Source organism: Cavia porcellus, unplaced genomic scaffold (genome assembly GCF_034190915.1).
Source record: "Cavia porcellus strain 051 isolate PalLab524CR breed Dunkin Hartley unplaced genomic scaffold, mCavPor4.1 scaffold_19, whole genome shotgun sequence".
In the NCBI taxonomy this organism is placed as follows: Eukaryota; Metazoa; Chordata; class Mammalia; order Rodentia; family Caviidae; genus Cavia; species Cavia porcellus.
In genome coordinates, this window is record NW_026947502.1 from 32,508,969 (window position 1) to 32,521,902 (window position 12,934).

Genomic DNA, 12,934 nt, shown 5'->3' on the forward strand with positions numbered 1-12,934 from the left:
CATGCATTAAAAACAGCTTAAAATTTTGGGAGAAGTTGGGCTGGGAATATGTCTCCAAAATTTCCTGATTTTGCTCAGGAAATGGACACAATTCCTGGTCTCCCAGGCCTAATAGGTCTCAACTGCATGATTTTCGGGTGATGCTCTTCATCACCTCCCTGCAAAATTTCTTGGAGGAAGGCCCCAGAGTTAACCACAAGTGCGAGGCAGTCAACTCCTGGGGAGGAGTGAGAAGTGGACAGAGAAGCACCAAACAGTATTTTGTCTTCTAAAAATTAAATGAAGGAGGATATGATTTTCTTTAACTTCTTTTGTAGAAGCCCTCTAGGCCAGAAAAAGAAAATTCAAAGACTAATTTTTTTTTTTTGCAAGCCAGTAACAGTGTTTTTTTTTTTTTAATTGGTACTGGAGATCAAACTCCCAAGCGCATACTTGCAAGGCAGGCACTTATGCCTGTTGAGCTAAATCCCCAGTCCCTCAAAGACTAATTTGGATGAGGGCTATGACATCAGTGAGTCGAGGAATCCAGGCAGTGTGCCCTCTACTATTTTTATGGAGATCCATAACTCTCTTACCACCCTGAGTTTCAGTTTTCCTTTTATGATTAAAAGTGCAGGACACTTTTCACCATCTGCTGCTCCCTGCTGTGAAAAGCAGCAGCTCAAACACAAAATGCCAGCTTCAGTGCATGGGGGCAGTGGCGACTGACAAGGTGAGCGCCCATCCATCGGGGACAGCCGTGACTCTGTTCCAGCTGACTGCTGTCACACAGCTTGAAGTACTTGGAGCCTCTGATTTTTTAGAAGAGGTGAAAAGAGATGCTTCTGTAAGATATTTCAACTGGAAAGTCCTTGATAATTCCATTTAAAACAACCCGTGTGAACTTAATAGAATAGGGCTGGGGCTAGAGCGCGGGTCAGCTTGTCTGTGTCTATTCCAGGTTGGACAGGGCCATGTCTGGGTGGTGGCTTTGCTGACAAGGACATTTCCAGACAGTCTTGGGCACAGTTTGTGGGTTTCCCTTCTTGATTTTTGGTTTTAAAACTAGCAGTCCACTTCCAGGGCAATGACTATGTGATGCGGGAGACAATATCTTCTCATTGAAGGCACAAGTCAGAGGGCTCTGGCTTCTCTGGTTTTGGATATGAGACAGGTGACCTGGAAGGAACTTTGAAGTAAAAGCTCAACTCATCTGGTGGGCAGACTGACAAATAGAAAGCCAATAATTGTTCACTGGTAGTGATTCATGATTAAAATTTTACAAACTATAGGATGTCAAAGGCAGAGAGAGAAAATACCACGCACCCACACACAACCCAGAGTGGACACCCACTTTTGGCACATTAATGTGTCTTGTTTTCCCGTTCTATATACTTATTCTAAAGATTTTAAGAAGTCATACTTATCCTATATAGCCAATTTTAAATCCTTTCAAACTCAACATTGTAACAGAGACATTTATTGCTTCTCAGCCTTTTGGCTAAGATCAAGTAAATAACAAATATTTTAGGTTATTAAAACGATATCTTAGTTATTTTTCTCTGATGACTAAGATAAAATAGCTGACACCCACAGTTAAAGGAGCAAAAGTTTACTTAGCTCACAGTTTGTAGAAGTTTCAGTCCGTAATCTACTGTCTCTAAGGCAGGGTGCCATCGTAGACAGGCATCAAGAGGCAAAATAGTTAATGATGGGCAAAAGATAGCAAGGCAAGCAAGGGAAAGCCACAGCTCCCTCTGTCCCTTTTATTTTATCCAGGTTACTTAGGCGGATTGCATCCACACATTTCATCCTAGTACCTCTGATCCTAGCATTGTACCATGAATCAGTCACACACTCTAGATACAGCCATCTCTGAAACAACCCCACCTATGACTGCCTGCAGCTTTGGGGAACATCTAGACACAAACAATAATTGGAATGTAACATTCATTAAAATACATGATGTTACATGTGGATATGAAATATTACCTAAAGGCTCATGTATTGAAGACTGGGTCCTCAGTGATGCAGTGTTCAGAGGTGGGGCTTTGGAAGGGGGATTGGGTGATGAGGGCTCTAGATTTATCAGTGAATTAATCCATTGACAGATTCATAAATTGATGGCATTATTGGGAGCAAATGGAAAATTAGGAGGTAGGGTTGTTTGAAGGAAATGGGTCATGAAATTATGAACTTGAGTCCCCAGCACCCTTTCCTCTTTTCACCCTGTCCTTTCTTCTTCCCTCCTTCCCATATCTCTCTGTTTCCTAAATGCCATGAGCTGAGAAGATTTTCTTCATGATGTTTTGCCTCACTTAAGGCCAAAGCCATGGAACCAGCTGATCAGAGACTAACACCTTTGAAGACATGAGTCAGAATAACCCTTTCCTCTTTAAATTGTTTATCCTCAGGTATGTTGTTGCAATGATGGAATTCTAACACAGATAAGTAATTCTAAAACTACCTGTGCAATGTTCCATCAACCCCCATCCTACATACACAGAGAGGGTCAGTGGCATATGGTAAAAATTTGGTTTCTGGTGTTAGACTACCTGCTCTAATACTCCTACATTGAAGGCACGGAACATTGGATGACTCCTCTAGCATCATTAATTTACATAACTATACAATAGACATAACAATAGTAGCTATTTCCTAGCTGGGATGGAATTGGATAACACGGCATACATGGAAGTCTTGGCATGATATCTAGTGTACTAAACATATGAAATAAGTGTTAACTACACTACCAGTAATATATTATTTAACAATCTTTCTACTGGTGAACATTTAGGCTGTTTACAAGTTGTCTTCTCCCCCAAATAGCAATGTCATCAGCAAATCTGATTATAAAGGACTGCTTTTATTTAGGATTATTTCCCTAAAAGTGTGGGCTTTTGGACTCATGAGTGGGTAAAGGATGTGACCGTGTTTAAGATTCTTGGTACATGCTGTGACATGGTTATTCAGAAGGGCTGTGCCAGATTACATGGGCAGCTGTTGAATTTGGAAAGGGATTTCCAGTTGGTGATGAGTCCTGTTGCACACTGAACAGCAGTTTCCCCTCAAGAAAATTATTCTAGTTTCCCAGAGGTACTCTCTGGAGCCTCTACCACTTGGCAAGCACAGAGGGCTGGCCTGGGCTTGGTGGAATGTGCTTTTTACAGTGAAGAAATCTTCCTTTTAAACATTACTATTACCCTTTGCCTAGGCACGGTCCTACCTGAGTCCCTCACTGGGCCTGGCTGGAGGTCAGGCTGGGTCCTGAGGACCAGCAGTCCCCCTGCTGCCCAGGCCAAGTCTTATCCTAGAGGCTAATGGTCAGTGCCACCCTCCCTCCCCCACTGGGCAGCTCTCAGGTCTGTATTTCCAGTAAAAGCCTAATTAAAATGCAGATCACAAGGCCCTCCCACAAAGGAGGGCAGAGTTTAGAAGAGCAGAGTAGGACTGGGCGTTAATTGTGTACCAACCACACTAATTATTCACGAGGCCCAAAAAGGGGCTGTGAGTTACTTCCATTATTTGCAAGCACTTCCTGAGCAGGTGGAGGGGTGAAGTGGAAATGCTGGAGGTACAGCCATTCCTTTCAGGAAGCGCAAGTCTAGAGAGGGTCCAGATGTATGCAAAAATGAGAAGGGCCCCATAGAAGGTTCTGGAACTCCTGATTCTGGTTGTATGGATCTCTGGAGAGAAAGGGTCTCGATGAGGTCTTTGAATCCTGAGTGGGATTTGGAGTCAGGTCATGAGTAGAGGGTGGCATTTGATACTGAGAGAGCAAGGTAGGGGAAGGTGCAGTGGCAGGAAAACGTAGACATGTGGTGAAATGAGGGGGCAAGTTATAAAACAGAGAGGACAGGAGGTTGGAGAGATGCAAAGCAAGTCATGAAGAGCTTGAATTTCTTAGCTGAGAATGGGTTAAGAATCTACTTACCAGACAGTGAAGCAGCTTAGACAGCGTTATGGTCTTACCAGGTGGTGTGCCATAGAAAGATGGACGTAGCCTTTGAGGGGATAGAGAGTGGCAGAAATGAAAGAAGTAGGTAAGCTGACATGGTGACTGCTGCTCCTGCCCAGAGCCAAAGGCCTGGGAACAGGGAGGAGTAGAGATCAGAGGCATTCATGGTACAGAACCAACGGGCCAAGCGTGAGGAACAGGTAGGAGCGAAACACATCAAAAGTCACCCAGGTGACCTAGGAGATAGAGTCAAAAGGGTACAGAAGGAAAAGGCTTTCTTTTCCAGAGAACAAGAAGAAAAGAGAAAACATAGAGATCTTTTGAGGGAAGAAGGAAGGACGTTAAAAGAATGGTGTCAGAAGGCCTGGCTCCGCCATATTGAAGATGGTCTGGGTGAAGAACAGGGGACACGCAGTAGCCAGGACATAAGGAAAAGAGAGCCTTGATTTCTGGCCATGCCAAGAAGAAGCAAGCTGTCCTGAGTGGAAAAGGAGCTGCTGAGTGGTGGAGGCTTGTTGAAGGGTGGAAGTAGGCAGGTGAGATCATCAAATCTGCCCCACAGCTTGAAGCCCCTGAAGTACATGAATCTCTATAGTGATGAAATGCATCAAGACCATTTCTCTGATTTCCCTGAATCCTCAGAAATTCCCAGCTGGGAAGTTTGCAAATTGTATTTCTGAAATCCTGAGTTTACCAGTTTGTCTCCTTGGCAACATAGTTCTATTACTATGTCATTGCCAGGCTGCTTAGTCTTGGGAAGGCACAGTAGATTTACCAAGACTTTCCCAGTACAGAACAGGATTTGTCTATAGTTGTTCTTTAAATTGTTCCATTCAACTCCTCGAGAAGGAAGACTCTATGTGTCCCTTAGAACATGTAAGGGACACAAAACTCTGGAGGCCACACAGGGCTGTATTGCCTTGGCTTTCTTCTCAAGTAGATTCTGAGCTGCCAGTAAGAACTGAGGGTTGGAGCACTGGCAGCCCAGGAATGAAGTGGGAAAGTGTGTGGAGAAGCTAGGGAAATGGCCATGCAATACAAAAGTCCTCGAGTAACAGTTTTACTTTGCAAACTCTAGTCCCACATGACTACCAGAGATTAACAGAGATGCATACAACATAATGCACCATTGTAAAAATCTTACATGCACTAATGGTAAATCTTTCTTTTAAAAAATCTATTGATAAGAGCAAGTATTATCCTGGTTTTGGACTTGATACAGGTATTTTTCATTTTGACCTAATGTGCTAATAGATAGACATTAGTGACCTCCCATAGTAGGCTTGGCTGCAGGTCACCAATGCCCAAACTTGGGAGGTCCAGCACTTCCAGATGTAGAGTCATATCAGGCTAGAGCATTAATAACTGTTTACTTTCAGTAAAGGACATTTTTACAATGTGTATTTTAGTAAGGTGTATTTTCATTCTCTTTTAATGTTCACAAAGCCAAAAGAAGTGGACCAGCCACTTATCCTCCTCATTCCCCACCCCATACCTTTTACAAACGTTGAAGAAACGAAGGGCAAGTGAGGCTAAGTCCCTCCCACAGGGTTGTACTGTAATTAGTGACTGAACAGGAATGCAAATCCTCTGTGCTTCTAATGCTGGGCTCTTTCTACTAAAGCAACTCTCTACTTTGGACCCTACAGATCTCAAGGAATTGCTAGGCTTCTTAGCAAAAGGAGCTAACAAAGAGCTTCCTAGTGATGACACCCTGAGGGTTCCACAACTTGCTATACCTAAACCCAAGCCAAAAATTTATAGCTAGCTGATGGGCTGAGGTTGTACATGTTACTAAAAGCTGCAATAGCATCATTGACCACTGCTGTCTGTGACTTTGGGAGTTTTCTTTTAACCACCTAAAGTGTCTGGCCCAAGGATCAGTCTTTGATGAATTCTGAGGCTAGAGGTTTTGGAAATTTGGTGCTGGAACACACACACGCGCACGCGCACGCGCACGTGCACGCCAAATGTTCCCATTCATGGAATGATGCTGAGATGCACAGCGACCCAGGCACTGGGTCATAGCACAGGCCACAGTGTATTTTTCCTTCCATCAGGAAATTCACTACTGCAGGAGATACAAAACACAAGGAAAATAGCATCAAAGTCAGATCTGATCATATACACTCCTAGAAAAGCTCCCTCAGAGGTATCTGACTTCTAGGTAGCTTCTAGCCCAGAAGAGAGAGAGAGAGATCCAGAGAGCTTGAGGACAGGAGCATGAGAAGATTCTGTGCAGGACTGCTGGGACTCTTCTCCACTCCCGGGTGAAAATGACAAACAGGGTGGGGCCAGTTCCGCTGACCAGAACATCATGCCAGTCTTGGTATAGAGAGTTTTAAAAATCCCAGAAAATTAAATACATTTCACTGTAGAAGAAGGTATACCTAATGCCAATCCTTTCACAGTCCCCTGTGACCAAACCTGAAATGTTTGAGGTCAGTATGTTGGGAGTCAACAATTCAGTGTGAGCTGAGTACTAACCCAGCATTCAGCAATCTGCCTCAGGTCCTTATACAAGCGGAGTGCAAGTCCAAAGAGTCTAGTTGCATATTTCTAAGAGCTACTTTCTAGCACATCCTACATTAGCTCTCAGAGTCACCAAAGTTTGTTTTTCCAGCTAAATTCTATCATAGCTTTACAGTGTTTATGCTCTTGCTGCTTGTTAAAAATAATTATTAGGTAAATTCTTCATTGATTTAGGTTTTTTGAACTTGGGCTAACCATTAGTAGTATGATGGGTGTTTTTTTTTAGATGAGCCTAGAATTATGAAGGCTGAATTGATGACACTGTGGTTTGTGTCTCCAATACCACTGTTATGTATTAATAACTGTAATAAGCCCTGTCCCAGAGAAGTTTGCATCTCAGGAGCGCCACCTTAGTATTGTGGAGTTCTTTTCCCCTGAGGATCCAGGGAGGGTGGTAGGCTGTGGGATCTGAGCACTGCCTAAGTGGACTCTGACCAAAACATTTTGCTTCTAGGATAAGAAGTGATTTTTATGGCAGGGTGTGGTTCCATAGATGTACGTAACTGTCAGAACTCATAAACTATGTACTTAAGAGCTATAGTTTTTATTGAATGTAAATTATACCTCAATTTCAAAACAAATTAATTTACACAATGATAGGAGGCCACAAGAGCAAAGACCAGGGCCTCATGAGGGTGATTTATTTTTATGGGAATGGAGATGAGACTTGAGAAGAGAGAAAAAAAATTCATGCCAAAAATGCTTAATTTTGAGATGATAACAAGGAAACATCAGATAAACCCTGAAGGGGAAATGCTCTGTTAACAAGATGAAGGTGGTGTACTCTTACAAACTGTCATAAAAAAGAGGAAAGACATGGAAATAGTCCAAGTTAAAAGACTGCATTCTCTACTAGGGAAGAGTAATTCTATAAAGAACATATATCATGAAATCAACTGAAAAATGGTAATAGATTTGATAAATAGTATCAATGTAGATGTGTGAGATGGATAATTCTTCTATGGTTATATTAAGACACCATTTTTTCTCTTAGAAGATATATTTGGAAGGATTTAGGGATAAAGAACTATAATGTATATAACCATGCTGATACAGCTCAGAAAACAAAATGATATATGTATGATAAAAATATATGTATGTTTATGCAAAGAATTTCTTTATTTCTTGTTTTGAGAAGAAAATAGAAAAAGTACAGGCTTGGTTCTCATTCGGGGCTTGTTGGCAAAGCAAGTTTTGCTGATGTGTTTTTCCACATCGGTCTCTCCATACAAAGAACATTTGATCAGGACACTGCCCCTCATTCAGTAACCCCTGAAAGTCATGTCCTATCATAGTTGGAAGGGATTTAGACAACTAGGAGGAGATTCAAGGACTTTGCAGTTGCTATGACTTATTGGATAAATGTTCCCCCATGACCCATATATTAAAGGTTTGGATTTCAGGCTGGTGCTATAGAACATATTAGAACCTTTAGGAGGTGGGGCCTAATGGGAGGTACTTAGGTCACTGTGGCCCCAAAAGGCCTATTGGAATCCCAGCCCCTTCCTTGTTTCCTCCTGCTCCCTGACTGATGAGATGAGCCAGTTTGCTCTGTCATGCATTCCCACCATGGTACCTGCCTTGCCACAAGCCCAAAATAATGGGGCAGATGGACCATAAGAAGGATTTCCCCAAACTGAGGCAAAATCAACCTTGTGTCTTAAGTATTATGTTGTACTGATGGAAATCTGATAACACAATAACATAAACTGGGGCCGGTACAGAGCTGTGTCAGCATCCTGGTGACTATGATCTCTATGTCAATCATATTAGTTTAGTAGTCACAAATCAGTAATTCTTGAGCAATAAAAGCTACATTATTTATATTACATACTTGGGAGGATGTAAGAAAATTTCCTTATTGCTTATCTTGGAGAGAAATGGAAAAAAACAACACAGATATTTTTATTGATGAGGCCAGTAGGCAGTTTAGATAGTGTATTTTCAAGATCTTCACCTCTGAACAAGTCAATCACTATCTGTGTTTCAATCAGTAACTCCTGAAAGCCACATCATATTGATAGCTGATTCATGAAAACCTTGACTCCTGTTCAGGTCAATGTTACCTGGCGACGAAAGCAGCCTGAACAAAGTTTACACGATGACAATGACCTCGAATCTGTCTAATGACAAAATTTCCCCTGGTGGCCCTGGGTGATATCACGGGTTTGGTAAAGGAAGGAGATTCTAATGACGTATCAGTGGGCTTTCAAGGGCAACAGTATCTGATCTTACTCAGAGGGGACTTGTTCCCCCTGTGTGACTTTCACTTCTGCTCACCTCCTGTGGGTCATGTGGAAGGACATGAATGTGCCCTGCCTGCGCTGGTTTTGGCCAAGTTTGGATGGCAGGGCTTCTCTGCTCCCCCCCCCCCACCCCAGAGAGACACAGACATAGGAGGAGTTGGTTCAAGTGCTCCTCCCAGACCACCTCCACCTCACAGACTTCTGGGAAGAGTTTAACTGCACGTTCCCTTCTGTTCCCAAGTCTCCAGTTCGGACTGTGGAGTCATGAAGCTGAATGACCCTAACCTTTCAGCCCATAAAGCTCAGGAGACTTGGAAGTCAACTCTATGCCATGAATGGCACCTACTGCCTGTGTGCACAATGTGTAAAATCAGGTTAAAACACTGTATGCAGAGAACTCAGCCCAGGTGGCAAAACAGACTTGTGATCGCAGACGTATTTTACTCTCTTTCTTTCCCAACCCTGTCACCAGAGTTCTTTGATGAGGGAGTGCTGACAGCAAGAGGCACTTTTTATGCATGGGGACTGAGAGGTGGTTCTGGGCAAGAGCTAAAGCTCGCTGATGGCCTAAAGCAGGGGAAAAAGGAGCCTCAGGCACAGCAAGAAGCTCTGACCAAAAGGGAGAGAAATCCTCTGTGGGCTATATGGCCCCCTTCAGGAAGATGCCAGCCAGAATGAACTACAGCCTGCCAGCCCAGACCCCAAGACAGAAAGGAGGCAGTTCACGCAGGCCCTGGACTTTGCAGAGTCAATGACCTTGGTGCTACCCTACAGCTGTTTCAGGGTGTAGCCTAACCAGGGCTAGAGTGAGTCAAGGAGAACATGCCTGGCCTCCCAGTCATGGGGCCCTGCATCCAATTCACACCAGCCACTTCTCTCTCTGCTCATCAGTTACTGAGCCCCTACAGTGCTTTCATCTCCACATGGCCTGTGTGTCACCTCATTAATACTCATGGCAGCCTGTTCCTCCTTTAAAGATAAGGAAACAGGTTCTGAAAATGCTGGGCTGACTGGGTCAAAAAGTGGTAAGTGATAGAGCTAGCACGGCACCCATCTCATATATTTTCCCCAGTACTGGGTATAGGTATGCACACACATGTGTATGCACATCCAAGTATCACACCACACACAGTGTGAGAGTTTCCAGCTTCTTGAAGAAGAGTGTGTGCTTGTCATAATTGATCCTAGGTGTTCTGCAATCACTTCTGTTTAAAAAGATGTAGCGATGGTTGACCCGGAAGCTCTGGGAATCCTAAAGCAACTTTTACCTTTCACCTGCCTAGGATTATCTCCAATGTGGCTGTGTAGATTAGCAGGGACTTCTTCATGGGACTTCAGCATCCTAGTGTGAGCTGCCGAAAAGGTCAGAAGTTTTGGTGAAAATTGATGGCCATGAGTAGGTACTGTCAGTGGGTTGGGCAGGCTGCAGGCCAGGAAATGGTCAGGCTTTTGCCCTCCTGGGTCACTTGCTATGTTTTCCCTTCTGTCTTCACAGCCAGCATTGGTTTGAAATCCAGAGCAGTGGCGTTTGGCGAGCAGCCTGTGTACCAGGGGCCAGTACAATGCATCATTACCATTGTGCGGACTGAGGGCCTGGCTGGTCTGTACCGGGGTGCTGGTGCCATGCTGCTGAGAGACATCCCGGGCTATTGCCTCTACTTTCTCCCCTATGTGTTCCTGAGTGAGTGGATCACACCTGAGGCCCGTGCAGGTCCCAGCCCCTGCACCGTATTGCTGGCGGGTGGTGTGGCAGGTAAGGACAGAAGTAGCCGGAGCCCTGTCCCTGGGTAGCCATTGTGGTGGATCAGGGCCAAAGCCTGCCATGCCCTTCTCAGCTTGCAGGGGGGCGGAACTCCTACAGCCACACACATGGGCTTAAGGCATTACTCCATACCAGGTCCAAAAGGCAGATGAAGGGCTAGGAATGAGGAACGGCTCCTTATTCTATCATCTACCTTCTTTCGGAGCTGTGAGATGCAGTCCCTGTGTGGATTCACGGGCCTTTCAGGCACAGGTGTGAGCTTTTACTCTGTGCCAGGCACTGGGGAACTCTGGGAAGGAAATCTGCTCCCATGGTGCATCTTTACTGAATATTGGTGCACCATGTACCTGTCTAGATTTTTTATCAGTACATGTTTGCCATATATAATGATTACGTTTACTGTGGGAAGTTGGCACAAATGCATAATACATATTAATTCTTTTCTTTTTCATTTCATGTCCTGTTCTTTCCCTGCCTCCGCTCCTTTCAACTCTTGGTCCCTTTTGCAAAATCTCTATTTTCATTTTTTTCCTTCAATTCTTTTTTTCCATTCTGTTTCCCTCTCTTCCTCCCACTTTCTCTGTCTCTTGTTCCCCTGTTCATTTGAACAAGATCCCTCTACTGACTATTTATTTTGTATTTTGTTGTTTATTTACAGACCTACATTTATTAAGTCTCTCATTTAGAGAAACTATACAGACGCTTGCACTATGAACCTTTTATTTTTAAATTTCATTTTGTGGAAAAAATAAAAATTCACAACAAAATAATAGGAGAAAAACAATATTTAACACATTGTGTGTTATTTTCTCAAAGTAGTTACACAGAGTACAAGATAGGGGCATATAAAATTCTCCAAATAACACTAGCATAAACCTTTCTTTTCAATGAACTAACAGAAAATAGGAGTGTAACTGACTTGTATTTTTTTCTTTCCCTTCCCTTCCCTAGTTCCTTTTGAACAATTTCTTCCCATTCCATGATGTCTTTTGTACATTTTAGTCCTTATTAACTCTTCAGTTTCTCACACCAGGGAGACAATAAAGTGTTTACACATGTGAGTCTAATTTCACTTATGAAGTATGGTTTTAAGTTGCATTCATTTACCTATAAATGCTGCAAGGTTGTCCTTCTTTTTGGTTGAATAGTATAAAAAGTCCACTGTATAAAAAGGCCAAATCATTTGTATCCATTCCTCAATTAATGGGCATTTAGGTTGTTTCCAAGATTTAGCTACTGCAAATTGTGCTGCTATAAATGTGGGTGCACATATATTGCTGTGATATGTTTTTACTTTTTCTGAGACTATACCCAGAAGGGGAATAGCTGGGTTGAATTGGATCTCTAATCCTAGTTTTTTGAGGAATTTCCACATGGAATTCCACAGTGGTTGCAGTCAGTCAATACTCCCACCAACAGTGGAGAAGAGTTCCTTTTTCCCCATAGCCCTGCCAGCATCTGTTATTGATTGATTTGTTATTGATTTCTTGATACTAGCTCTTCTTACTTCAGTGAGATGGAGTCTGTGTTATTCTAATTTGAATCTCTTGAATGACTAATTATATTGAACATTTTTTCATGTATCTATTTTCCATTTGTATTTATTCATCTGAAAACTGTATCTCCATCTCAGACATCCATTTTTGGGTTGGATCTTTGAATTTTGAGGGATCTCATTTTTTTCAATTCTTCATATATTCTAGATATAGTCCTTGAACTGAGGGACTACTGGCTAAAATTTTTTCCAAGACAGCTCCATGAGTTGTCTTTTCTCTCTATTGGTGATTTCTTTTACTGTTCAAAAGCTTTTAAATAGGATCAGATTCCAGTTGATTCTTTGTAGTATTTCCTGTGCAGTCTGTTTTGTTCCTAAGGTTGCTGCTTATATCTATGTCTTCAGGATTGCTACCTATATTTCTCTTCCAGCAGATTTAGTGTTTCTATTTTAATTTTTAGATCTTTGATTCATTTTGACTTTAGTTTAATGAATAGAGATAGATATGGGTCTAGTTTTAGTCTTTGGCAGGTGGAAAGCTAGTTTTCCCAGTATCATTTATTAAAGAGATTGTCATTCTTCTAGTGAATATGTTTGCCTCCTTTGTCAAAGATAAGATGGCTGAGTATGTTTATAATTGTTTCTGCATCCTCTAACTTATTCCACTGATCCTCAGGTCTGGTTTTATCTATTTTTTTTTCTCTTTGTTTTTTGGTCAGTACATGCTGATTTTATTACAGTAGCTTTGTAATATAATTTCAAGTCAGGAATTGTGATGCCCACCCTGCTTTGCCTTTGTTGCCAAGAATTGTTTTTGCTGTCCTAGGTTTATTCTGGCTCCAAATCACTTTCAGGAATGTTTTCTTTAGTTCTGTGAGTTACGTTAGTGATATTTGTTTTGGATTGCTTTGAATTTGTGTGCAGGCTTTTGGCTTGGCAGTCTGCATGCCAGCATGACAAGC

The 12,934-nt window shown here is 42.5% G+C and overlaps 1 protein-coding gene across 6 annotated transcripts in view; it reads left to right on the forward strand.

Annotated features, from left to right (window-relative positions):
• The window catches only part of Slc25a48 (solute carrier family 25 member 48), a 38,898-nt gene that overhangs the window by 12,677 nt on the left and 13,287 nt on the right, over positions 1-12,934 (forward strand). For all 6 annotated transcript variants that reach the window (XM_013156241.3, XM_003473172.4, XM_063230919.1 and 3 more), the window contains one exon: positions 10,211-10,468. In XM_013156241.3, the coding sequence (XP_013011695.1) occupies positions 10,211-10,468 (258 nt within the window). The remainder of the gene's footprint in view (positions 1-10,210; positions 10,469-12,934) is intronic.